The following is a 27,136-nucleotide window of genomic DNA, read 5'->3' as shown; positions in this document are numbered from 1 at the left end:
AAGAGTGGGGTATAGGTCGCTAGTACCGATGAAAAACAGAGTTTTTCAGTTTCGTCTGTTTTGACTCTACGGCGATGAGCATGTGCGCCTGATGTTTGACATCCATGGAAGAATCATGGCGGAGCAAGTGATGAAGCCTTCTGTGGAGGTTGGTGACGTTAGTGGCGGTGGATCTGGATCGTCAGACTTCGTCCAAGATGATCCACCTCTCATACCACCACCGATTCATGTTGCCAGTACAGTGAAAGACATGGAGGTCGACGGGGAGGACTCCTACGAGGAATATGTTGCGGATAGCAACGAGAGCGGTTCCTCCAAGAATGATGATGAGGAGGAAGAGTTTGTACCAGAGACTCCAGTCGAGGCATCACATAGGTACCTTCTGTCTCCCCCCACACCCAATTCCGTCCTTATCACATGTACCCAGTCACTATGGTACGTTGGATCTGAATGCAATGCAAGAGAAGAACCTATTTTCCAACACGGGTGAGGAAAATTACAACTTGGACGGTGGTCTGGAATTAAGGTTGGTCACAGATTCAAAAGCAGAGTTGCAGTAATGTAGGGTGTGAAGAATTATAGAATTCGCAGAAGTGTTGAATACCGAATAGTAGAGTCGGATCGATTAAAGTACTATGTGCATTGCCAACAACATGCAACATGCTGCCTTTAGAGTCTCAGTGTTGCTCTCCGACAGAATCTCGGATACTGGTAAGTTAAAGATTCATTATGGTCTATATTCTCAGTTGTCATTGTCATGCTTGTTGAATCTGTTTACCACTATTGTTCTATTTTGCTAGGGAGGTGCGTAGGGTGAGAGGAGTGCACACGTGTTTGGCACCCACAATGTCGCAGGACCACCGACAGTGGACAACAGTCTCATTTGCCGTGTCATCCTCCTGTTGATACAATCAAACCTGTCCGTTAGCATCTCATTCCTACAAGGTGCGGTTAGGCAGAGCACTTCAAATCCTCGTGTTGGTCCCTGCTCTACTGTGTCATGCCGATCAACGTGTGAACATTTGCAACATTAACCACCATTCAGTCAATCTGTCTTAATAATGTTATGTGAAAAATGAAGAATAGTAAAACCAAACTAAACAGTTACCCTACAGTCATAAGGAACATGTAAATCCGTCGCTTAAGTGGACTCCACTTAGGCTGCATTTGTATACAGAGACAGGACATTGAGACAGGGATACTGAGACACAAAATCGTATTTGACAAGGGAGACATGGACAGAGACAATGTGTCCAGAGACACTAAATTAGTGTATTTTGTGTCCATCCTGACAGGAAGGACACGGAGATACTAATAAGGGACACAATTATTTTTCTTTTTTCTTTCATTATTTTTGTTAATTTTTCATAGTTATATTTTTTATTATTATATTTTTTATCTCAAATTTTTTGAATGAAAAAAATATGAGAATAAATTGGATTTTCATAATTTGTTCTAGTTTATCACCGAACAGAATACAAGAACACAAAATTTTGTGTCTTTGTCCATCAGTGTCTTGTCCTGTCCTATTCTCAGTGTCTTGTCCTGTCCTGTTCTCAGAAACAAACACAGCCATAGAAAACCTCTGGTATATCCAAGATACCAGTAGAGGAGTGCATCCGTTGATGTCTGTGGTGTAGCGGTGGGCCGCAGAACATAAGAAATGGTACGTCCATGCTAGTACCGTAGATCCCCAGGACGGACTTTGGCACCTCTCAAAGTCGTCTAGTAGTCGGAGCCACCGGAGATGAACCTGATTATTGGACTTATTAGTCATCAGGTAACCCCCGATCATCAACAGTATGTAGTACCTCATATACTGTTGGAAGGTGGTTGGGCCACCAGTACCAAGCGGCATCTGTTGGACATCCTCCTGAAGCCATGTCAGCTTCAGAGAAAATGACTCCTTCCTCTGTGCTCCCTGCTGTTGGACTACAGGAGGCCTAACGCCAAGTAGCTTCTCAACTAACTTCCAGACCCCAGTCCTGTACCATGTGTGAAAGTCACGAAAGCAACTACCTACGGGTTCTTCATTAGTGTGCAGCCCAATGTAGTATGCGACGTCCTATTGGGTGACCGTGCACTCACCTCACGGCACGTGGAAGGTTTGGGTTTCTGGGCATCAACACTCAACGAATGCTATGTTCAAGAAGTTGTCGAACACAAAATCCTTGAGTAGCAACTTGTCACTGAATTCGGTCTCTCTCAGGTATGGGACAATGACATCTGCTGGTGGGAGTGTGTGACTCACTCTCCTCGAAAGCATTAGGTGAGGCCTCTGGTAAACAATAAAAATACCAAATTAAGAATTAATTTGACTTATAAGTAAACTATTTAAGCAAATAATTACAAATATTTAAATTATAATTTTATTTGCATAAAAAAATTTACTTGAATAATGAAAATGTTTAATAAAATAATTAATTTAAACGTCTGTATAATATAATACAAATAAAAATATTTTCTATAATAATTAATGACTACAATAATAAATGTCTATTTTATAACCAACAAATACACTATCAACTTGATAACTTAGTTTAAATAACAAGAAAATTTTATACAAAAAATAATTTATTCAAATATTTAATAAATACAAATATAAATATTTTGCTACTTGATTAGATTTGTATCAATATTTTTTGATAAAAACGTTCTAAAATATATATTTCGTTAAATAAAATATTTATTTTATTTATTTAAAAAAAATTCCGATAACATGAAGTCTAAAGTAATACTCTTAAGTGTTAAGTCTTAACCATATTTTATTAATCTTAAATTTTAAATTAATTCTTGATGCTATATAATAGTTAAAATATCGATTTAATTATTAAAATATTTTAATATTATAATTTTAAGTAAATAAATCAATTTTATAAAACTTTTAATAAATTTAAAAATTTTATATTTTAAATCTTATTATAATTTTATAAATTACATATTTAATTTATTTGTTCGATTTCCCATAAAATTTCAAAATTTCTTTGCCTTGTTTGACACGTTTTAAGTTATTAAGTAACCAAAATGGAGTAAAAAATGAAGTCAATTATTACCACTCTCACTGTTCATTATAAAAAAATAAAAGTCTTCTTTGGTCAAAATAGAAATAGAAAAGAAAAAGCTGAGACATAGCCATGTACTCCTCTCTCGGTTTCACTTCTTATTCTCTCTCTCTCTCTCTGCTCTCTCTTACATCACATTCACTCTCTCTTTCTCTGGTTCTCATAAATCCACCAGCATGAATGTCACTCTCACTTCACACACCTTCTTCACCCTGAGCTCTGAAGTCTGAACTTCATTATCCCCCTGTTAAACTCCACTGTTCATGCCACTTTTCTTGCATAAAGCTCAAATTTTGAGATCTGGGGCACCTAGGGTTTTGTGCTGAGAGCTTGTTCAATTAGGGCTTTTTTGTGTTGTGGGGTTGAAGGGTTCTCATTTTCCAGGATGATGCTTGATTTGAATGTGGTAAAGGCTGTTGCTTGGTGCTGAGGATCCCTTGTCATATGAAAACCATAAGGGTTGGGTATTGCATTGGAAATGGCTTTGGATGATGATTTCGTGTAGCTGAGCTAAGCTTTGTTTCTTGCTCCAATTTTGGAACTTTTTGGGAGGGTGGTGGGTGGGGGGGCGGGGTGGAGTGTGTTACTGTTATGTACTTTTGTGCTATGAGATATCAGAATATGAATGGGTTGTGATTCAATGAAGCTAAACTAATTGTTGAATGCTATTGGACTTGGGGTTGAAAAGGGTGGAGGGTTTTTGTTTTTAGTAGCTTGGAACTTTAACCGTAGCTGAAAGCATGAAGCTTTCTTCCTCTGGGTTTAATCAACCAGCTGAAGAAGAAGGTAAGCTCTTTAATATTTGATGCCCCACTTTTGTTTAGTTTAATAAATTTTCAATCTTTTCTTACCTCATTTTGTTGGTGTAGTTTTATTTATGTGCCAACTTAGCATTTAATTCACACTAATTTTTGTTATGAGTTGAAGCTTGGTCTGCAAGTATGTGCATTTTTCTCCTCTACTTTAAGGTTCATGTTGCTATTTATACGTAGTTATTGTGCATTATGTTTTTTAATTTTGAGTTTAGGTTATGATGTTTCAAAGTTCCTATCTGTTGGGCAAAATTATGCAGTGTATGCATTCATGGTAGGTAGTTCATGGACTATGGTGTCCTTTTGAGTTATGTCCCATCATTTGATGACCAACGTCGTTAACAGTTTAAAGTCGTGTGCGTTCATTTTAACCTGTGATTGTGTAGGGGAGAAGAAAACTTTGAATTCTGAACTATGGCATGCATGTGCTGGTCCTCTGGTTTCTCTACCACCGGTTGGAAGTCGTGTAGTATACTTTCCTCAAGGTCACAGCGAACAGGTCAGTAATCTATTTCGGTCGTTAAGTTTGATTGAGCTCATTATTCTTCGTTTGGTTGCTTCTCATTGATATTTGTGAAGTGATTATGTGATAGTTATGCCCATGTAGCCACAGGATAGCTTGTTAAAGCTTCGTTTTTATCTGTTCTTCATTTATTTGACAAATTTATATGTTGTTACAGGTAGCTGCTTCGACCAACAGGGAAGCAGATGCACATATTCCGAATTACCCTAACCTGCCGCCCCAGCTTATCTGTCAGCTCCACAACGTGACGATGCATGTAGGATTAATTGTTTAAAACTTCAAAGTAAATCTGATTAAGAACAATTTTGTGTGCTTACACTAAGCCTTTTAAAGCATGCTGATTTCAGGCTGATGCTGAAACAGATGAAGTATATGCTCAGATGACTCTGCAACCTCTAAGTCCAGTATGTAATTTTCTCTTGTTTGGTACTTTCTTCAATTCATGATCATATTTTGACAAGTTGTGTTTTGTAGCAAGAACAAAAGGATGTGTATCTACTTCCGGCCGAATTGGGTACTCCCAGCAAACAACCAACCAACTACTTCTGTAAGACATTAACTGCTAGTGATACCAGCACTCACGGAGGATTTTCTGTTCCTCGAAGAGCAGCTGAAAAAGTCTTTCCTCCTCTTGTAGGTCATATTGCCTTAGTGATTCTGTCTGTGTTATTTGAGATACAATTATTAGTTTGTCAGAACCGTTGATCTGGTTGATGCTTTTCTTTGTTTCTTAGGACTACACACAGCAGCCTCCTGCTCAAGAACTGATTGCTAGAGATCTTCATGATAATGAATGGAAATTCAGACATATATTTCGAGGTTAGTAGCTCATGAAGTCCTTGCATTAGTTTCTTTATGACCTATAACGTAAATATTTATTTTTGCTGCCTTCTTAGTAGTTTTCAATTTTCTCTTGCAGGTCAGCCGAAAAGGCATCTTCTTACTACTGGGTGGAGTGTCTTTGTCAGTGCTAAGAGGCTTGTTGCTGGTGATTCTGTCCTTTTCATATGGTACTTATAACCGTGATATTCCAACTTGCCATTAAGCTAGTTGTGTCACTTACCTTAGCTGAGATTAGTCTTCTTTTTCTCTTATTTCATTATCTAATATGCTAATCTGCATCCATCAATTATACGTTTCAAAAATCTAAAGGAAATTCTATTCAAAGCAGATATAATCATAACCTCTCTTTTACCTTAATACCTTATTACAGGAATGAAAAAAATCAATTACTTTTGGGTATACGGAGAGCAAATCGTCCGCAGACCGTCATGCCATCATCAGTTCTGTCAAGTGATAGCATGCACATTGGTCTCCTCGCTGCTGCAGCTCATGCAGCTGCCACAAACAGCCGTTTTACTATATTTTATAATCCTAGGTTGGTTGCTATAATTCTACTGTTCAAAAGCATAATATTTCAAACCTTACTAAGTTTACTTGATTTGCTTTAGGGCAAGCCCATCTGAATTTGTCATTCCCTTGACCAAGTATGTTAAAGCAGTATATCATACACGAGTATCTGTTGGTATGCGGTTTAGGATGCTCTTCGAGACAGAAGAGTCAAGTGTCCGTCGGTGAGTATTATTTATGATAATTATCCCTTCTTTTTTAGTAGGCTCCAAATGATGTATTGTTTATATGAGGTTCTTACATGCATTGATATATCTACTCACTGAATACCATCGAACAGATATATGGGTACTATAACAGGCATTAGTGATTTAGATTCAGTCCGCTGGCCAAATTCACACTGGCGTTCTGTGAAGGTTTGTTACAACTGTTTAATTCTTCTAGCAATATGATTTTGCCATGATAGATTTTATCACAATTAGAGGTATCTTATACCTTCCTAAATGATAATGTTGAATTTTGTTCTTTAACTTTTGCCTGCTGGTTTAGGTTGGTTGGGATGAGTCTACTGCAGGAGATAGGCAACCAAGAGTCTCCTTGTGGGAGATTGAGCCTTTGACAACATTCCCAATGTATCCATCTCCATTCCCCTTGAGGTTGAGGCGTCCTTGGCCATCTGGACTACCTTCTTTATACGGTACATGGTGGATTGTTAATTTATTATGGCATCACCTCGGATCTTTACAATACTGTGCTATGGTTTATTTTATGCTGCAAGGTACATGACATGGTATCTGTTAAGACCATTTTGCCATTCGATTTGTGTGCTTCAGGTCTCAAGGATGGTGGTGACATGGGCATTAATTCTCCTTTCATGTGGCTCCAAAGTGGGCTTGGGGATCAAGGAATGCAATCATTGAACTTCCAGGGGCTCGGTGTTACACCGTGGTTGCAACCGAGATTTGATGCTTCCATGCCAGGACTCCAACCGGAGTTATACCAAGCAATGACTTCTGCTGCATTCCAGGAAATGAGGACGATGGATCCTTCAAAACCTTCATCCCAATCTCTGTTGCAGTTTCAGCAGCCTTCAAATGTTCCTTCTGCTTTTGCATCTGAGTTACAGAGACAAGTGTTACCACAGTCTCAGCCCCAAAACACTCTTCTACAAAATTTTCAAGAACATCAAACTCCTGCACCGTCACAGATTTCACCACAGCAGTTGCATCGTTACCACCCATATAGCGATCAGCGGCAACAGCAGCAGCAACTAAAAACTGTGCCTGTTCAGCAGCAGTTACAGAATTTAGTCTCTCCTTTGTCTAATTTTGCATCAGCTACACAACCTCAATCTCCATCCTTGCAAGCCCTTGCTTCACATTGCCAGCAGCAGAGCTTTCCCGAGCCAATCAGGAATCATGTTTCAAGCTCTGATGTTTCCCCTATGCAAAGTCTACTAGGCTCATTCTCTCAGGATGGAGCATCACAGTTACTTAACCGGAACGGACTGAACTCTGTCATGTCTTCTGGAGCCTTACTACCGAAGCAAATAACCATTGAATCTCAGGTACCATCAGCTGGTGCTCAGTGTGTATTGCCTCAGGTGGAAAATTTGGGAACATCACAATCAAATGTGTCCGAACTTACCGCTTTGCCTCCGTTTCCTGGAAGAGAACATTCTGCATATCAAGGTGCAGCTGATCCTCATAGCAATCTTTTGTTTGGGATAAACATAGATCCTTCTTCTCTTATGCTGCAAAATGGCATGCAAAACCTTAGAAATCTAGGCAACGTGAATGATTCATTGTCAATGACGTTTTCTGCTCCAAATTGTGGTGGTGCTAATGCTCCTGGCTCCGATTTCCCCCTAAGTTCAAACGTAACAACTTCAAGTTGTGTCGATGAATCGGGATTCTTGCAGTCTTCCGAAAATGTAGACCAATCCAATACTCCAACTGGAACCTTTGTCAAGGTGATGATGACTAGCTTCTTTTTTCGTTTATTGTTGCTATGCCTTTATTTTTATATTTTATGTGTAAAAATTCGCATTGTTTTTGAATGTGAAATCTTGACAGGTTCACAAGTCAAGGTCCTTAGGCAGGTCACTGGACATTTCGAAGTTCAGCAGCTATGACGAGCTGCGCAGTGAACTTGCTCGGTTATTTGGCCTCGAAGGCCAACTAGAGGATCCTCAGAGATCAGGCTGGCAGCTTGTATTTGTTGACCGGGAGAATGACATTCTCCTTCTTGGTGATGATCCCTGGCAGTAAGTCACCTCATTCGAATGTCTCTATGTTTTGTTGATAAACGATTTACGCCCCCCATTCCATATTAACTCTCTTTCCATTTTTATTTTTGTTGCAAATTAAGTGTCTTTCTAATTTCAAGAAGTCATTAATTAAATTTTATCTATTATACCCTCTACTATTGAATAGAAAGAGAAAGTTAAAATACTAAAGAATTAATAGAGAGCAAAAATAGTATTAAGGATACTTGAGTCTTTTTCTTTTGATTGCTTATATTTTCTACAAAACTGAATGTTTGTCTTAATACTTGTGCACAATTCAAAAGAGACAGTTAATTTCAAATGGAGGGAGTATTACATTTTTTGTCATCGGTTCGACTGCTGAAATTTTGAATTTATGGATATTTTTCAACTATTGTTTCTCTATTTTTTTTGGTTTATTGTAATTTTTCTATGATGTTTGATTTTCTTTTCTCAAAATCAATTGTTGCCTCTGGAATTGTTTGTGGGAGAAGTAAAACTTATGTAAATTACTTCAAAAGCAATTCCAGCTAAATCAATTCTGCAAAAATAAAACCGCTACACGAGATTTTGCCGATTTCTTATTTCATATTCGAAAGACTTACACTTCATTTTTTCGTCGTCGTCGTTGCAGGGAGTTTGTGAACAGTGTATGGTCCATTAAGATACTATCTCCACTTGAAGTTCAACAAATGGGGAAAGGTGTTGTTCCTTCTACTTCTGCCCCTTCAGCTCAAAAGCTTTCTTCTACTGCTACTACCAATTCTTGTGACAATAATTATGGTGTTGGTAAACAAGAGTTGAGAAGTTCCAGCAATGGTATGGCATCAATGGGGTCCCTTCACTATTAGCACATTCTCTACTTCTAATAGAATATATTACATTAGTTTATGAATATTATTATGGTGGCAGAATATATATATATATATATATATATATATATATATATATATATATATATATATTTTTTTTTTTCTTTTATGTTACCTGTTTTTTTTCTTGTATGGACAAGCACAATATTCATATACAAATGAAACATGAATGGTTGAGGTGTATTATTGCTTCTGAAGTGCCTAATACAGATCAATAGCAAATGACTGTAAATTATAGTAGGTGAATGAAACATGTTCCTGTAATGGTTAGTTCCTTATAGCAGTTACTATTATTATTATCATCATCATACTTTTTTTTCAAGGCTCTTACAATTGAAACTTTGGGATCATTTGTATATGTGTGTTGATAATTCTTATTTCATCATAATTAACAAGAGACACTCAATTATATCTGGACCACCTTAACTGGTTATTTTATTGCATAATAAATAATGATTCTTGTTTAGGATCTTACATGATTAAGAAGAACATCTTGATAAGTTATACAGGAGTTCATAAAGAAAAGAACCTCTAGATCGAATTCATTTGGAAGGGTAAAATTAATTTGAATGAATTTTCATGTATTCTCAATTTGTTGTTCAATCACATCCGTGACTATTCATGTAGGTTATGTAAAAAAATAATTATTTTTGGATACGATATTACATTACATGATTAGATACATAAGTAAAATTGGTTTACATAATATATCAAGATTAAATTCTTAATTTGATTTGTAAAATTTTACACGTTTATTTATTAGTTATATTATATGTAAATAAAAAGCAGTCATAAAATTAATTATTTGCATAAAATATATTTTAGAATATAAAATATAAATAAAAAAATATATGAAATATCCATGGGAATATATATAAATATATATAATAGTAAATTCTTAATTTAGTGTGTAAATATCATGTTATAAGGTAATAATTGGTTTATCATTTGAGTTATTTTTATATTACTTTCTCAAATTATTCTCACATCTAATTTGATCTCTAAAGTTTTGATTTACTTAATTTGGTCTCTTAACTTAGAATTTTTGGTTTATATTGGTCTCTAATATTGTTTTCGATGCAAAACCGTTAGGTAACGTTTGGTTAAGAGTACTAAAACTGAGACTAGAAGACTTGTGATTTAGTATTATATTTGGTAGCTAAAAAATGAAATTAAAATTTCAGTTTTAATTCCCAAAGTAAGGACACAGGGACTCAAACTTTAATAATATTTATTTTCAAAAATATCTTAATTTAATTTTTTAAATTTTAAATTTATTTTTTAATCTCCATATTTATTTTAAATTAAACATAATATTGAATCATAACTCAATCCAATACATTTTATATCAAATACAATATCAATCTCTATCTCACAATTTTAGCCTTTCATTCTCAATCTCTTCTAAATACGATTTTAGCGCCGTGCTAAGATAGACCAATAATTATCATACTAAACCTTTTAACCATTATCTAAGATGATAGGGAAGACTTTTTACCTTAATCATTTTATTTTGTCACGCGGTTAACTATAATAAAAACATAATAAAAAAGTAAAACGATTTTGTTAGGTAAACCATAACTTTTGTAAACAATGTAAATAATGAGTTCTAGAATTAATCTAATAAAATAAAAAAATACTTTATCTTTAAATTACTTTCTAAATTTTAACATTAATATAATTATCTATAGACCTAATAAATTAAACATCTAATTATTATTAACTGTATATGAATAAATTAAATGAAAAGAAATAATCATCTTATTGAGTTGAATATCCTATATTTTTATTGTTCATTTTAGTATTTTCATTGTCTATCTATCATTTTCCAGAGTAAAATGAGTCACAAATCCCAAATTGAGTAACAGATTCGGAGATGAGATAGAGACGCAAGGACAATTTCAGCTACGAATTTGAGTGTTTGCCAATTAGGTCTTAGTTAAGGAACTCAATGCACTCACAGTCGCAGTTTCACGAAAACAAGTATGCGGTGTCTGTAGAAGGCACAGCCATAGCTCTGACGAGAAGCTTCTAGAACCGTCGACGAAACACTCTCTCTATTCTTTTCACTGGGTCAGTTTCTTTCTTCCATTTTTTTCTTCAATCTGTAATCTTCATGTTGAAATCATTTAAATCTTCAACAATCCATGTGCATAGAACAATATTGTTTTCCGTCAAAATCGCATCTTTGCCACTCTGCACCACCACCACCACTACACTTGGAGCAAAAAAGGATCAATTTTGGGATAGTGCAGAAGAAGAGAGTAGTGACAATGAATGGGAGAGGTTACTCAAACCGTTTGGCCTCAAACAGCTTCGTAGTTCACTTTCCCCAATTAGCCCTTCCCAGCTTTGCAAATTGCTTTTGCTTCCACTTGACATTCCAACTACAATGGAGTTGTTTGAAAAAGCTGGTTCACAAAATGGTTATTCCCACTCCTTTGATGTGTACTGCATTTTGATTGATAAACTTGGTTCTAATGGGGACTTCAAAACTATAGATTTGTTGTTGAAGCAAATGAAGGAAGAGGGTATTGTGTTTAAGGAATCAATCTTTATCATGATCATGAGGTATTATGGGAAAGCTGGGTTGCCGGGCCAGGCGACTCGACTTTTGTTGGATATGTGGGGTGTTTATGATTGTGAACCTAGTTTTAAGTCCTACAATGTTGTGCTGGAGATTCTGGTTGCCGGGAATTGTCCTAAGGTAGCGCCGAATGTGTTTTATGACATGCTGAATAGGGGTGTTTCACCAACTGTTTCTACATTTGGGGTGGTGATGAAGGCATTGTGTATGATTAATGAGGTTGATTCAGCTTGCTCACTTCTAAAGGACATGATGAAGCATGGTTGTGTTCCGAATTCGATCATCTACCAGACTCTAATTCATACTCTTTCGCAGAATAATAGAGTGAATGACGCGATGAAGCTCTTGGAGGAAATGTTTCTGATGGGTTGCGAACCTGATGTGCAGACTTTCAATGATGTTATTTATGGACTCTGCCGGGCCAGCAGGATTCATGAGGCAGCAAAGTTGCTTGATCGAATGCTGCTTCGCGGTTTCAGTGCAGATGAACTGACTTATGGCTTTTTGATTAATGGATTGTGCAGGACGGGACACGTTGATGAAGCAAGGGCCTTGCTGAATAAAATTCCTAACCTGAATGCTGTTCATTATAATACATTAATAAATGGCTATGTTGCTAGGGGACGGTTTGACGAAGCAAAGGATCTTTTGTACAATAACATGGTAATTTCAGGCTACAAACCCGATGGCTTCACATTTAATATAATGATTGATGGGCTTTGCAAGAAGGGGCGCCTGGTCTCGGCTCTTGAATTCTTACATGAGATGGTAACAAAAGGTTTTGAGCCCTGCGTGGTCACATACACTATATTGATAAATGGCTTCTGCAAGCAAGGTCGATTAGATGAAGCTGCGGAAGTCGTGAATGCCATGTGGGCTAAAGGTCTCAGTTTAAACACAGTGGGATACAATTGCTTGATAAGTGCTCTGTGTAAAGATGGGAGGACTGAAGAAGCTCTACAATTGTTTGGTGAGATGTCAAGCAAAGGATGTAAACCTGACATTTATACATTTAATTCTTTAATATTTGGAATGTGCAACGATGACAAGATGGAAGAGGCTCTGCGCTTGTATCGTGACATGTTCATGGAGGGTGTTATTGCCAACACTGTGACATACAACACATTGATTCATGCATTTATTAGGAGAGGCTCAATTCAACAAGCATTTAAGCTCGTTGATGAGATGATATTTCGAGGGTGCCCTCTCGACAATATTACATATACGACACTTATTAAAGCTCTATGTATGGCCGGGGCAGTAGAAAAAGGATTGGCATTGTTTGAGGAAATGCTTGGGAAAGGGATATTTCCTGATACCAACTGTTGCAATATTCTGATCAATGCCTTTTGTAGAATCGGAAAGGTAAACGATGCTCTTCAATTTCTTCGGGAAATGATTCATCGTGGTTTGATTCCTGATATAGTCACTTATAACTGTCTGATCAATGGTCTTTGTAAGATGGGTCATCTTCAGGAAGCTTTGAATCTTTTTAACAGGTTACAAGCCGAAGGAATGCGTCCCGATGCTATCACGTATAACACACTTGTCAGTAGATACTGCTACGAGGGATTGTTTAATGAAGCATGTTTGATGATGTATAAAGGTGTGGATAACGGGTTCGTGCCCAATGAAATCACTTGGTACATATTGCTAAATTATTTTGCAAGAGTTTTAAGGGGAGTAGGACCTTCTTCTAGGGTTGATATGGGCTATGCAAGTTGGGGATAAACCCTCTCATTTGCTGGTGGATCTCATTTGATTTGTCTGTTGGCATGATGAATATCAGATTATACTGGTTGTCCATTTGAATCAATTGATTTTTCTCATGTGAAACTAGAATCTCAACAATATTTTTCTGTTCAGCACCAGTTCTCAATCTCCAATTGTACAGGTACAGTTTTTCTTCTTATGCTTCTACTGATTTGGAAAATAAATACATTCCAATGCAATGAATGCCCCATTGGTGGAAATTCTTAAGAAAAATCACCTTCCCATCGTTTGTCACTATTTTCACAGGCATTATGATACTTCTAAAATTTCTAATACTGTTTAGCCTGTGTGCTTCACTTTTGAAGTATTGGTTCTTTTTAATGCTTTTCTTCAGATCTTATGTATAAAGCAAGAGGGACATGGATGCTGAAGAGGGGTGAGGATGTGCTTGTGCTTGTGCAATTAAGATGATAATATGTGCATTATCATCATCTGCTGGCTCTCATTATGTTACAACTCATGCAAATAGAAAAAGAATGTAATATACCTAGATTTGTAAATATTGCTAGTCAGTTTATACCATTTTAACATTATTTATTTATTTATTTTGTGTTTTGGCATCTATCTGTGATTGCAGAATATTGCTCTCATTGTGTATGTTACTGTTACTGGAACCACTGAGCTGACATCAAAATTTGCATACCACATTTGTAAAAGAAAAAAAAAATATTTCTGTGTTCAATTTGCATACCATTTGTGGTTCTTTTTCCTCTTTCTTCACTCTTTTTTTTTGGCGTTTAACACCAAAAGTGGACTCATTATTCTTGTTTATTCTCTAGTAACAAATTTATGGAGATGAGATCCAATAGCCAAATCAATAATGTTCCGCACAAGTTATATTAGCAACCAAGTTCTTTACTTCTTTTTTGTGTATCTGTTGCTTCTTTTTCTTCTTGTATATTGTTGTTGCTACTTGCTACTGCCTTTTCTTATTCTGATATTCTCTTTCTTTTTCTTTATCTTTTTTTTGTTATTATGGTTACTATCATTATTACTATCTCCTCTTCCTTTTTTTCTCATTTGAATTTATTTTTCTCTTTCTTTTTTTCCTTCTATATCATCATCAGTATTGTTATCGTCTTTCTTATTCGTAAATTACAGTTTCTTTTCTTCTTTCACTGTTTTAAATTTTTACACATGTAAGATTTTAATCCAATAAATGTGCATTCAAGTCTAATTAAGAAGTAATGCTCTTAAAAGAAGTAAGAGCCAAAAAAAAAAAGAAAGAATAAGAAGCAAAAAATGCAACTTTAAAGTAGAGATTTTTGTGTTTTTGTAGCAATATTTTCGTGTCAAAATTAAGAAATTTCGGTATTTTTTTTTGTTTTGGATGAGAATTCAATCTAATAAGTGTGAATCTATATTCAACTAAATAAAATTTTAATATAGTACAAACATGTTCATTCAAGTAATTTTGGTATTATTTTAGTACACAATTTATTTTTTACATTCATTCAATTAAATAAGATTGTACATGTTCATTCAAGTCTAATATGAAAAGCAATACTCCTAAAAAACATAAAAATAATTTAAAATTCTTCCTCTTCATCTTCTCCTTATTTTTCGTTATCTTGATCATCATAATTACTTAGTAATATTAGAACATCAAATTAGAATATTTCTTTTCATTATCTTTAGTTAGTAAGTAGAAGAAAAAAAATCTTTCATTGAAGTATACGAAGTATAAGAAGACATTAAGAAGACATTTTTGAATTTTTATAGTAACATTATGGTGTTAAAATTAAAAAATTTCGGTGTCAAAAATAAGAAATTTCGATTTTTATTTTTCTGATAAGAATTCAATCCAATAAATACGAACCTACATCCATTCAACTAAATAAGATGTACAAATATGTTCATTCATGTAATTTTGGTGTTATTTTGTGATCTTTTAGTGTGCAATTTATTTTTTAGATTTATTTAATTAAATAAGATTGTAATACATGTGTATTCACTATTCAAGTCTAATATGAGAAACAATACGTTTAAAAATCATCAGGAAAATGAAGAGAAAAAAAAAGAAAAATGTAGCAACTGCATGCAAAAAAGACAAAAAGGATCACGAAAAAGAAAAAGTGCAAAAAAAAAAGAATACGAAAAAAAAGCGCGTAATGTCACACTGAAAATTGGAGCGTACGTTCTCGTTAATGAAACTGATTTTTATTAGCTTTAAAAATGAACTTTGTTATATTTGATTGTTAAAAAAATTTGGATGTACAACGAAACAGAATATTGTTTTAAAATTTAATTATTTTTATTCTCACCGTTAAAAATAAAAATAATAATTATCAAAAGATCTATTTGTCAGAGAAAAATATATGAGACTAACGCTTTTAGTAAAAAAAAAAAAGAAGGAAGTGAGTTAATATTAGTTCAAATATCAGATGGATACAAAAAAATATTAGTTAATATTAATTTTTTGTTTAAATTGGCTATTATTAAATAATAAACTCTTAAAAGATGTCAAAAAATTATTCTAATAAAAATTTTATTTGTGTATCAATTATTTTTTTAAAATTTAATTTTGATGTGTAAAAATATTTTATATTATTAATACATCAAAATTAAATTATATTTTTTTATAGTTATTAAATTTTTTTTAACATATCTCAACTCAACAAGTTAACTATTAATTCATTACGAATCGAAATTCTATCTAAAAATCTATGGTTACTATGCATAAGACAAAATTTAAATTCCTACCGTTACTTAAGCAAATTAGTCCCTAAATCAACCCAAATTAATTTTATTGATTCTTATTGATATCTAATCTAATTTTTATAAACTTAGTTATAAATGATCTTGAAACTTGGTAATAAAAAAAGAATTGTTTTACTTTTTTCGTGTTTTGTAATTACCAAAAAAAAAAGCCCCGGAATTAGAAAAAAAAAAGTTTAAATTTATTGACTGAAATAGAAGAACGAAGAGAACGGTGGTGTAGAATCTCTGCTATGGGGGTTTAGGGTTTTAATGGCGTAAAAATGATTACTTGATTGCACCGCCACTGTGTATCTCTAATTACTGTTCGGTTCCGATGCCAGTGATTGAAGAATCTCACATTTCTCCATTCCCTCTTTGCCGCCAATGGCTCTCTCTGCAGATCACCCATTCGAACCTGTTTCCGCCACTGCTTGCTCCCACTGTGAAGCGGTAAAACCCTCTCTTTTTTCTCTTTTTCGCTTTATTTGTCATTCAAAGCCGAGTTCTTTATTTATTTAGTTATTTTCCTTCTCTGTGGCAGTGGAAGAAGAAGTGTTCGAAGCTTCAAGAATCACGAAACGCTCTTCGCCAAGCTGTGAAGCTTCTAGAAACAAAAATCAATGAAGTTCAGGCTCAAAATGTGAAGCTCAGCCAAGGTTATTTATTTATTTATTTTCAATTTTTCATTTTTGTGCCTTTTTCTTTGGGATGTGAGTAGTGAATCTGAATAAGAATTTTATGCATATGTAGTGGAATTTCTGCGAGTGGATTCACTGAAACAGATTGGATTAAGTTGTAATTAGTGAACATTGCAATGTTGTATTTTCTGCAGAATGTGAAGAAGAACGGGCGCGAGCCAAAGCAGAAGCTGAGGAGAAGCTTAAAGAATGTAATGCTAGAGTATCTTTAGAGAATGAAGTATGTAGCTTGAGGTCTGAAATTGATGCGATTCGGCAGAAACCTGGTGGTGATGCTAAGAATGGAAATGAGAGCATAGAGGGTTTTCAAGGTTGTATAGCTGATAAGGAAAAGGAAATCAGTAGGTTGAAGGAGCTCCTGGAGGCAGAGAAGAAAAAGGCGGATAAGGAAAAGAAAAACTCGGAGAAGGAGAGAAAGAAAGCAGCTGAAGCTTTGAAGGCAGTAGAAGCAGAGAAGAGCAAGACTGCAGAAAAAGAGATGCAAATTGCCAAAGTTGAAGCAGAGAAGGTTGAGGAATATAGGACTCGGCTTGTTCGATTGGAGAAAGAAGCTAATGAGGCAAAAACAAAGCTAGCTTCTCAAGTATCTGCCTCCAAAGAGGCAACGAAAAGGTTTGAGGCTGAGAAGCGGAAGATATTAGCAGGAAAAAGAGATGCCGAGTTGGGGATGACGAAAGCTAAAGAAATGCTTGAAACTGAAAGGGGGAAAGTGACTGAGGAAAAGAAGCGAGCAGATTCTGAGATGGTTAAAGCAAAGGAGCAGAAAGCACTTGCAGAAAGTAACTGGAGGAAATTCATCGAAGAGAAACAGCGTGCGGATGAGATGTCTCATCAGGTTGAAAGGGATAAGCGGACAATTGAGGAGTTGAAGAAGAAGATATCTGAGCTCTTATCTGTATCAAAACCTGTTGAAACGGCCGGAGTACCTACTGCGAAAGCTGAAGATACTAGTGATGTAAAGCTTTTGAAAAGCCAACTAAAGCTTGAAAAGCTACGAGCAAAATATGCCAGGCAAAAATTTAAGTTGGAAGCAAGTCGTTGCAACTCTTTACACCAAGAATTAGGGCGAATAAAGACAGATTTTGTTCAACTCCTGCGTCGGCTTGATATGTTGGATGCATCCTTCTCATCGTTTCCTGGAAGACATGAACAAACAAAGGTTGGTTTCACCTTACTTTCTATTTTGCACCTCTCTTCACTGTCACAATCTAGTTCTGGCTTATTCTCATATGAAGATACCGTGGACGTAGATATCTCTTATCTGTATAATGTTTTTTTGGTTATAAAATCATGGACTCTTGAACTTAATTATTGGTTCTTCCTTGTAGTGATGTTGGAAATCTTATGTTTACAATCATATTAGCTGTGCACTACCAGGTTTTTAGCCGTTGGGAATTAGGAGATTTTCTGAAAGCAATAAATAAGGGATTTTCCAATGGTTTCTTCTTCTGCTTCTTTATTTTTTTTAATTAAAAAAAAAACTATGTTTCTTAACTTCTTGGATGTTTATTTTGCAGTCTGGGAATATGCTATATATGCAGAACTCAGATATCACGAGGCAAGTATGCAATATCAATCTATCTCCGAAGCATAGTGAACTTGAAAATGAGCTTCTGCAGACTTGTTGCACAACAATGGACACATGTGATCCTTTGAGGAAAGACATGCATCCCACTCAACCTCTTGCGCCATCTAGTGGAAATTACTCAGAATCCATCCCAGGTATTGATTCTAAATTGAAGCCTCTTAGCAGAGGACCCAACAGAACAAAGTTACGGCGTTCTGCAGTAAATTCCAATTCAGAATCTTTTTCTGATGGACAGTTGATGGGCTCACAGGAAACAACTGCTTTCCCAGTTAGTGCATCGGCAAAGTTGGATCAGGAGATCCTCAATGCAAGACAAATCATGTGCAACTCATCTGAAAGATATGTTACTGAGAACCATAGGAAGCGGAAAAGAACACATGCTAATATTGATAGTGTTGCAAATTTGTCTTCTCAGAATCTCTCTAATTTGCATGGTTTGTTGTATAGAGAAGAAGACAAATGCTTGGAAGGAGGGAGAGACGTGCTCCCAAATCTAAGCAGTATACAGAAAAATAATGATAGAGCCAACAAGAAGAAAAAGAAATCTCACAGTGAAAAAGTTGTCACAGTACCTAGCACAGGAAGGGTTGCGAAGAAGGGCATAGAAGAGGCCAAAGCCAATATCTATGGGGATGCAAATGTCAGCGAACACATTTCTTGCCCTGGCTCACAAAATTTAGAAATCACTCCTGCCGGTGAAGAGAGGATATGTGATGCTGCACAAAATTTAGAAATCACTCCTGGTGAAGTGAGGACATGTGGTGCTGCAAACAGCTTTGATTCTTTGATTAGTTTGGATAAAATGACTGATGAAACTTATATGAAGTTCTTAGAACTAGATAATGCTGCTTATGAGCAACGTTACAGAAGAGCAGTGGATTCTCCCTTGTCACCATCACTTCCAGAAATTGAATTTCACAAAACATTTGAGGATAATAGTTTGAAGAAGCCCTTTCTAGAGGAAGCACTCCAAGAAGGCATGTCAAGTCGAAAAGCAGACCTGTTTCCTTCACCTGGTCTTGATGGAACTAATTTTGAAATCAGTTCCAATAATGGAAATTTAGATAGTTCATCTGATTCACGGATTAAGCCTACACAAGCAAGTAAAACCGAGGTTGTAAAATTGCCACATATGCACACATCAGAAATTTCCAGGGCCTCATTTCTGGCGGAGGATGAAATTGGACCTTTACACAAACAACCTCCTAAAATTTGTGCTGTCTTTTCCAATATTGAGGACCATACTGTCTTATCTAGGATGTATTTTGCTATCAAAGCCTGTATGGCTCGGTGCAGTTTGGATACACAAACAGTCTGGGCTGTTGGTAGCATTCTGACTTCACTTAAAAAGGAGGAAACACTCTCAAAGAAGTAAGTATCTCATGATTTTGAACAATGCACTCCTTTTTTAGATTCTGTTTTGATACTCAAATTTGTTGGTTTATCAAGCAAATCAATTCATGACAAAATTAATCAATAGGGCTTAAGACAAATGATGGTGGACTGATAGTATTGATTTTCTCCTGTTTCCTCTAATCTTTTTCAGGGAGAAGGTTTCTGTGTTGTTAACGCTGATGCTGTTCAACTTTGTCATGGCTTCTACAAGTACATTTGGAAATATTTGCGATGGCAATATATTTTGCTCCATGAATTCTTATGCCCAACATATTCGTACAGGTATATTCATTTGTTCTCATAAAATTTCTGTTATGTAATTGAATGTTTCTATTTAGATATTTTCATATCATGTTATATGCACTTTCTATAAACTTGAGTTTCATGTTCCTTTTGTGCTGTTGAGTATTGAATCAAATGTTTTCCTTTCTGGCAGCTATGTTGGATGCTGAGACAAGAATCCTCCTTATAGAAACTTGTTCTTTTCTTGAGCTGCTTAGACTTATTGAAGACTTTCTTATAGAAGGAAAAGTTCTAGTAGAGAATACAGTGCCTGCTGAGGCATCTGCAGATCATGCTTCCAATGATTCTCTAGATGGCATTAGTAACTTTTCTTCGGAGGTTGCTACAAGTGAACAATTGCTAGCAGGGAGTATTATATTATCTTCTATATGTGCTGCAACTGATCATGTTGGATTCATCTGTGAAGCCTCATACAGGATTCTTAGATTATGCAAATGGGATTCTTTAATGCTGCTGACTATCCTTCATATTTTTGCTTATTTGGGTGGAGAGAAGTTTTTTGATGTGGACAATTTTGGTTCAATGGTGACTGTTTTGAAATCTTTAGTTATTTTTCTTGAGGATGAGAGCAAAAAAGTTTCTACTTCTTATCTTCCTTCAATCGATCAGCTTCATACTGAATTTTGCACAAGTATTAAATGCCCATTCTTGGAAGGTGCTGAATCCATTGATTCAGTTTCATGCTTGCTCTTAGAAGAGATAAAATACTATAGGCTTCAATGGATAGAACAGGTTGCTTTGTCGGATTCTGGATTCATGCCAGAGAATTTTAATGGCAGACAATGCTCTAATCCGGAAGCAGTTCAGAAAGCCTACAAGAGTTGTGATGGACCTTGTAGTTGGAAAAGGTGCACGGTTTCTTCTGCTGCTCAACCAGGTGTCCTTGGCAATGTAGACTTGTGTTGCCTTGGTGATGTCTTGTCATTGGTGGAGCTGGTTGCAAAGAAAATGGTATTACTCTCTTATTTCCAAGTGAATATCATATTTGTGAATTTAACCTATTGCTTAACTTCAGTGATGCATGAATATGAAACTAACCGAATGGTTCTCTGTCTTAATACAGGGCTGGCATTGGAGTGACATCAAACTCGTTCCTCAGTTGCTGGATATGCTTGATTCAGGCATAGAGGAAAGCTTTGGTAGTGCGATCATTGTTCTTCTTGGTCAACTTGGCAGGTAAATTATTGTTGCATTGATATTGATTGTGATGCAACCAACCATGGCCCACTATTCTTTGAGGGGCTTAGGCCAAGTCTATTAGTTGACTTAAGTCAGATTTATAACAACTAAAATCCCGCATGTGAAGAGATAATCAATGTTTCATGTATGATTTTACGGCTGTTTCTCGTGTGATCCTATATCTGTGGACAACCCGCAGAACATTTTAATGGAGGTTGATGCTTTGACATTTTCTTTGATTTTCTAATTTTGGGATTAATTTAAAAAATTTCAGGATTGGAGTTGATGCTGCTGGATATGAAGATCGGGGAGTTGAGAACTTGAGATATAAGTTGTTCGCTTTTCTGGATCACACCTCTTCTGTGAAAGCTCGCAATTCTCTTCAGATTTCTGCCGTGACATCTCTTTTCGGCCTTCTTCCTCTTGATCCTGAAGCTCTTGTTTGCACTGAGATCAATCTTCCAGCATATTCTAAATCCATTTCCGACCATGCGCAAACTTTGAGGAAGTGGTCGTCTGGGCTGGATAAAGATGACCAGGAATTTCTATCTACCATGTTAAGACCACAATGATGGTATGTAGCAAGTTTGATTACCCATCCAAGACTTCGAAATTAATTGAATAAGTAGGAGGCTCTTGCAGTCATTGTTTTGAAATGTAATTGACTGCACACCTGAAAAAAGTTTTGTAGATTGAACAAGATATTGGGAAATTAAATATCATGTTAGGTTTAGAGGCTTCCAACTTGGTTGGTTAAGGGTATGCTTCTGTAGTTCATCTTAGACTTGTAAATAAATCCCCCTTCGGTTGGTTGTAATGTAAATTCATTGTTTTTTTGTAACCTTATTTTTCATGGAAAATTCCATACTTTTGAAATTAAATGTCAGTATCAAGCTTGATTCACACAATGGTCATGACTCATGAGTCTACATTCATGTAAATAGACACTTTCGCATTAGTTACATTAATCAAAATAAAAACATTATTTCTCCTAGGTTCACTTAAGTGTCAAATGAAGACCTGAAGCTACTACCTACCGGTCATTGCTCACACATTTGTTCAACAACTAAATTCACTCCTCACTAGGACAGTCATGAACTGATTTTGTGAAGAATGTTTGATGTTAACTTGTTAGGTGGCCCATTGAAGGAAAGAGACAACTACACACCTAAAGAAGTTAGAAAGAAAACAAAACATAATAGTTCTTTTAGGATTTCAATCTAACTACAACCATATAAGTCTTATTACTAAGAATTTGACCAATTCAACCTGATCTAACCTGGGTCCCATAAAAGGAATAAAGTCTCTTTGTAAGAATTTTTTCAATTCTCTAGACTTGAAATCGATAATTATTACTTCAACTAATTCCATGATGCTAATTAAATATAATATGTATCTGCTTGCCTAAGCATACACAGGAGGAACAAACCCAACTTTCCACATCTTATTTATACAAGTTTACTAGCAATAACTTTTCATGTAGTGAACTAGTTTGAATGATTAGTGAGACACACAGAACCATGGGGTCTGTGGAGTACCAACCATTGCTAGACTCAAACACAAAGGTTTCATCTTTGTCAGCTGATGCCATTGAGGAATTCTTAGAACACAAGCCAATCGAGGCACGGTGGTGGCTGAAGCTAGTTGCTTGGGAGTCAAGGCTCCTCTGGCTCCTCTCTGGTTCTTCCATTATTGTATCCATTTTCAATTACATGCTAAGCTTTGTAACATTGATGTTCACTGGCCATTTGGGGTCTCTAGAGCTCGCTGGAGCTTCCATAGCTAGTGTTGGAATTCAAGGTCTTGCTTATGGAATTATGGTATGTATTCTTATTTTCTCAAAAAACTCATACTTATCTTTGGTACTATTATGATAGTATGCTCAGTTTTGAATTCTAAATTTCCATCAAACAGTTGGGGATGGCGAGTGCAGTGCAAACAGTGTGTGGCCAGGCTTATGGAGCTGCGAAACACGTGGCAATGGGAGTCATATTGCAAAGAGCAATCATCTTACACATAGGTGCAGCAGTGCTACTCACTTTTCTTTATTGGTTCTCCGGACCTTTTCTAAAAGCCATAGGTCAATCAGACAGCATAGCCGCGCAGGCGCAGATTTTTGCCCGAGGACTAATCATTCAGCTCTACGCATTCGCGGTAACCTGTCCAATGCAGAGGTTCCTCCAAGCACAGAACATAGTGAATCCTTTGGCATACATGTCAGTTGGTGTGTTCCTTCTGCATGTTCTTCTGAGTTGGCTAGTTGTCTATGTTTTCGATTATGGACTTCTTGGTGCAGCACTCACACTCAGCTTTTCTTGGTGCATTCTTGCTTTGTTGAATGGTTTGTACATTGTTCTTAGCCCAAGGTGCAACCAAACTTGGAATGGCTTTACTTTAAAAGCCTTCAAAGGAATTTGGCCTTATTTCAAGCTCACACTTGCTTCTGCTATCATGTTATGGTATGTAACGATTTAATTACGCATAATATCTAACTGTTAATTTAAGAGGCGGGACCCAAACATGACATGTCACCAAACAAAAAATGGTAAAGATCAGACGTGATAAAATCATGTGAAATTTTCATATCTGATGATCTGTTTAAACTTTTCAAAATACGTTAAATCTATAGAATAAAACAACTTATGTACATATTTTTGATAATGTCGTATCGAACCTAAATGTAGTTTGGAGATATGGTACAATCAAGGACTAGTGCTTATATCAGGACTGCTCTCAAATCCAACTATTTCACTGGACACGATTTCAATTTGGTATGTTCATAGTTAATTTTAGAATGATTTTTCTACCCATTGTTCAAATTTCTTTCTAACAATAATCTCCATGTTTATGTACTTTTCAGTATGAACTACTTGAACTGGGACATGCAATTTATGTTAGGACTTAGTGCAGCTGCAAGGTAAGTTACAAAACAAAACACAGAATTTTATTTTATGTTAATTTTTTTCATCCACTCAACTTTCAGACAAAGATTTTGATCACAATTTCAATGAATTCAGTGTGAGGGTTAGCAATGAATTAGGAGCAGCACATCCAAGAGTAGCAAAATTTTCGGTGTTTGTAGTAAATGGAACGAGCGTCGCGATCAGTATAGTATTTTGCGCCATTGTCTTGATCTTCAGGGTTGGTTTGAGCAAGCTTTTCACTACTGACTCTGAAGTTATTGAGGATGTTTCTAACTTAACTCCATTGCTAGCCATGTCTGTTTTCCTTAATGGCATTCAACCTATACTCTCAGGTAATAAAAGTATATGCTATATATAAACACCATTCTATGGTTTATCATTTATTTCTGATCCAAGGTCTTAGGTTTGAGTAAATAGGAAGAAAGAGATATTGGGAGATATAAAATTGTACCAAGAGTAAAACATAATAAATAAACACTTTCAACTATATTTTTTATAGCTAAGTTTGATAAATATCTCAAGACAGAAATACTATACAAACTATTTGGAGAATGAAACAGATACAAAATTAGATAAAAGATCTTTGTCTTAACTGTTAAGGCAAAATTTGTCTCTTTTTTGTCTTTATAAAGTTGAAACCAAGACAAAATTTATGTGTTATCTTTGTTTCCTATCTGAAATAAATAAATACATCCAATGAAACATCAATCAAGTTGGATTGAATTGATCAAACCTTTTATAATATGGTTTAGATACTAATGGTTCATTTAGACCTGGAAAGAATAAATGTTCCATCTTTATTAGTTTACTTTTTGTTTGAAAATTTTCAGGAGTTGCAATTGGAAGTGGATGGCAAGCTATAGTTGCTTATGTTAACTTGTTTTGTTACTATGTTATTGGTCTTACTGTTGGATGTGTCCTTGGCTTCAAAACATATTTAGGAGTAGCTGTAAGTTTGAACCATTACCATTTCCCTCACTAATTAGTTACTGCTCCTAAGCTTGTATTAAAATCAGTGTAATTCTAAGCATTTGGAATTTCTTACAGGGTATCTGGTGGGGAATGATCCTTGGAGTTTTCATACAAACAGTAACTCTTATAATTCTGACTGCAAGAACAAATTGGGATAATGAGGTAATCAAATTCAAAACATTAGACTATACAACCTTAAATATTTTAGAGAAATTTTAATATATATCATATTAGTATTTTAAGATTTTTTGACATCAAATACACTTTTAAATGATATACATGAAATAAAAGAAATTCCTAAAAAATCGGTTTAAGGTTTAAGGTTTATTGATTCGCATATATTTTTTGTAGAGAAAAAGAACGTCACATATTTAACTTTTAAATATCTGTTTAGCGTAAAAGAAAACGGTTAGATACTAATGTAAAGTCAGATTTGATCTTTTAAAGACTATCTCTCGTGAATCTTTTAGAAACTAATTTGTCCTTGTTATGACATTATCAAAGGTGAGACTATGAAGCAATTTGTAATTGTTGTTTGTAGGTTGAGAAAGCTGTCATTAGAATCAAGAGATCTGCAGAAGATGATACCTTAGAACAATTGGTTGCTGATGCTTAGAATAATAATTTACATCACTTTTCTCTGAGCTTAGTAGAAATGCTGATTACCAAGCACAATGATGTTGTAGTTCATGAGGGTTTCTTTGTGTCTTCACATATTTTTGGTATCAAATAAGGAAATCCACTTATGTGAAAGTTATAATCTATATAAATTATATTTATTCTATTTACATCAACTCATGAGTTTGAACCAGTTAAGATAAACTTTTATAAAGTGAAAATTGAATTTTGAAACTGTGTTAATGATCAAATAATGTATTATGTAGGTTTTTTTATGAGATTATTTAAATTGAAACATGTGAGAAATTTTCTTATTCAAAACATCATTTATATTGCTCATTTAAAATAAAATTTCTATCTTACAGATATCTCTTTAAAAAAAAAATTATAGAAATCAACATGAACATTAATATTATCAGACAAAAATTACATATCAATTAAGATATAACAAAAATTTATTAAAAAAAATTCCAAATCATGGTAATAGAGGACAGAGTTATCCTGACTTTTACAGTTGTACGGTAAAGAGGTAATCCAAGCCTCCAATCAATGGAGCCAGTGAATTCTCCTTGCAAACGCCATTCAACCTGAAACTCAGCATGACTTTTAATACTAATCAAACAGAGATTTTTTGGGAATCAATAATGCTGAGATTAGTACATTTTGTGATTTGTAGTCATTAATTAGTCATAATTAATATTTTTAAATGTGTAAGATTATATCTAATAGTATAAAAATACACACTCTTTTGTTGATGGTTAAATATTGACTAAATTTTAATAAAAGTGTTGGCTCTAAAATTTTTTCTCTAAAAATATTACTTTTTTGACTTCTTTCATTAATCTGGTAGACTTCTTTTACATGTTTTTTGTGAGATAATTTCGAAATTTCTCTCCTATGAAATCTCCCACGATCACATGGAGGTGCTTTTTGGAGTTCTTTTCGAGTCTTCCGTCCTCTCTTCTCCCTATAACTTCTTTTTTTTATTGGAGATTTGTGGTCCAATTTTTTAATATGCAAATCAGTTTGAGTGGTATTGTAATTATTAAAAAAATGATTGGTTAACTATATTGACAGTTGGTTAGTTTTCGGGTTAATGTTCAAATTCGTCCCTGAAAGATCACGCGATCTTTATTTTCGTCTCCGAATGATTTTTTTAATCAAATTAGTCCTTGAAAAATAAACTATTAGTCAAATTAGTCCTTCCGTCAATTGGATAATGACGTGTCACGTTAAGTGCCACGTGGCATGATGACGTGACCCGCCACGTGGCAGGTCAGTGACACGTGCCACGCCACGTGACAGGTTAGTACAGGGAGATTCATTGCAAATACTAGTTTGGCTCATTATTGCTGGGATAATAGACTACTTCTTCATATCCATCGTGCAATAAATATCCTTGATCGTGAGACATATAATTATCACCATAAATAAGAACCAAAACGCCAACAGTAGTGATTAATATTAACATAATAAGGGTAAGTGAATCGATCAAGTAACCAAATTCTAAAGAA

At 35.2% G+C, this 27,136-nt stretch overlaps 4 protein-coding genes across 6 annotated transcripts; all 4 read left to right on the top strand.

Moving 5' to 3' along the window:
- The first annotated feature begins 3,142 nt into the window (after positions 1-3,142).
- Positions 3,143-9,190, top strand: LOC130940525 (auxin response factor 6-like). Its single transcript, XM_057868687.1, has 14 exons — positions 3,143-3,848; positions 4,261-4,373; positions 4,555-4,653; positions 4,745-4,801; positions 4,872-5,030; positions 5,132-5,216; positions 5,317-5,407; positions 5,611-5,775; positions 5,849-5,971; positions 6,088-6,163; positions 6,297-6,444; positions 6,581-7,719; positions 7,823-8,013; positions 8,648-9,190. Exons 1-14 carry the CDS (start codon positions 3,803-3,805, stop codon positions 8,862-8,864), a joined length of 2,709 nt encoding a protein of 902 aa, XP_057724670.1. The 5' UTR covers positions 3,143-3,802; the 3' UTR covers positions 8,865-9,190.
- A 1,565-nt stretch (positions 9,191-10,755) lies between these two features.
- Positions 10,756-13,927, top strand: LOC130940526 (pentatricopeptide repeat-containing protein At5g64320, mitochondrial). 3 transcript variants are annotated; one of them, XM_057868690.1, is made up of 3 exons: positions 10,756-13,366; positions 13,580-13,723; positions 13,823-13,927. In XM_057868690.1, exon 1 carries the CDS (start codon positions 11,002-11,004, stop codon positions 13,201-13,203), a length of 2,202 nt encoding a protein of 733 aa, XP_057724673.1. In that variant the 5' UTR covers positions 10,756-11,001; the 3' UTR covers positions 13,204-13,366; positions 13,580-13,723; positions 13,823-13,927. The 3 variants fall into 3 exon arrangements, with proteins under 3 accessions (XP_057724673.1, XP_057724671.1, XP_057724674.1); XM_057868688.1 differs by having other exon boundaries at positions 13,580-13,927; XM_057868691.1 differs by lacking the exons at positions 13,580-13,723; positions 13,823-13,927 and having other exon boundaries at positions 10,756-12,837; positions 12,972-13,241.
- Positions 13,928-16,186: 2,259 nt separating this feature from the next.
- LOC130941568 (uncharacterized) lies at positions 16,187-22,008 on the top strand. Its single transcript, XM_057870124.1, has 8 exons — positions 16,187-16,395; positions 16,487-16,601; positions 16,778-17,802; positions 18,161-19,602; positions 19,778-19,908; positions 20,063-20,880; positions 20,993-21,105; positions 21,383-22,008. Exons 1-8 carry the CDS (start codon positions 16,330-16,332, stop codon positions 21,678-21,680), a joined length of 4,008 nt encoding a protein of 1,335 aa, XP_057726107.1. The 5' UTR covers positions 16,187-16,329; the 3' UTR covers positions 21,681-22,008.
- A 495-nt stretch (positions 22,009-22,503) lies between these two features.
- LOC130941997 (protein DETOXIFICATION 41-like) lies at positions 22,504-25,739 on the top strand. Its single transcript, XM_057870660.1, has 8 exons — positions 22,504-22,928; positions 23,023-23,567; positions 23,793-23,879; positions 23,969-24,025; positions 24,126-24,364; positions 24,863-24,981; positions 25,080-25,166; positions 25,546-25,739. Exons 1-8 carry the CDS (start codon positions 22,605-22,607, stop codon positions 25,618-25,620), a joined length of 1,533 nt encoding a protein of 510 aa, XP_057726643.1. The 5' UTR covers positions 22,504-22,604; the 3' UTR covers positions 25,621-25,739.
- Positions 25,740-27,136: the final 1,397 nt, after the last annotated feature.

Source organism: Arachis stenosperma, chromosome 7 (assembly GCF_014773155.1).
Source record: "Arachis stenosperma cultivar V10309 chromosome 7, arast.V10309.gnm1.PFL2, whole genome shotgun sequence".
Classification (NCBI taxonomy): Eukaryota; Viridiplantae; Streptophyta; class Magnoliopsida; order Fabales; family Fabaceae; genus Arachis; species Arachis stenosperma.
The sequence above is the reverse complement of the archived record's forward strand: the minus strand, read 5'-3'. Positions and strand labels throughout refer to the sequence as shown.

Excerpts from the sequence above, each read along its gene's own strand:
- LOC130940525 (XM_057868687.1), top strand. The coding sequence starts at position 3,803 with ATGAAGCTTTCTTCCTCTGGGTTTAATCAACCAGCTGAAGAAGAAG. Across the intron at positions 3,849-4,260 it reads TCAACCAGCTGAAGAAGAAG|GGGAGAAGAAAACTTTGAAT; the intron begins GTAAGCTCTTTA and ends GTGATTGTGTAG. Across the intron at positions 5,972-6,087 it reads GAAGAGTCAAGTGTCCGTCG|ATATATGGGTACTATAACAG; the intron begins GTGAGTATTATT and ends ACCATCGAACAG.
- LOC130940526 (XM_057868690.1), top strand. The coding sequence starts at position 11,002 with ATGTTGAAATCATTTAAATCTTCAACAATCCATGTGCATAGAACAATA.
- LOC130941568 (XM_057870124.1), top strand. The coding sequence starts at position 16,330 with ATGGCTCTCTCTGCAGATCACCCATTCGAACCTGTTTCCGCCACTGCT. Across the intron at positions 19,603-19,777 it reads GAGGAAACACTCTCAAAGAA|GGAGAAGGTTTCTGTGTTGT; the intron begins GTAAGTATCTCA and ends AATCTTTTTCAG. Across the intron at positions 21,106-21,382 it reads CTTCTTGGTCAACTTGGCAG|GATTGGAGTTGATGCTGCTG; the intron begins GTAAATTATTGT and ends AAAAAATTTCAG.
- LOC130941997 (XM_057870660.1), top strand. The coding sequence starts at position 22,605 with ATGATTAGTGAGACACACAGAACCATGGGGTCTGTGGAGTACCAACCA. Across the intron at positions 23,568-23,792 it reads GCTTCTGCTATCATGTTATG|TTTGGAGATATGGTACAATC; the intron begins GTATGTAACGAT and ends ACCTAAATGTAG. Across the intron at positions 25,167-25,545 it reads GAACAAATTGGGATAATGAG|GTTGAGAAAGCTGTCATTAG; the intron begins GTAATCAAATTC and ends TGTTGTTTGTAG.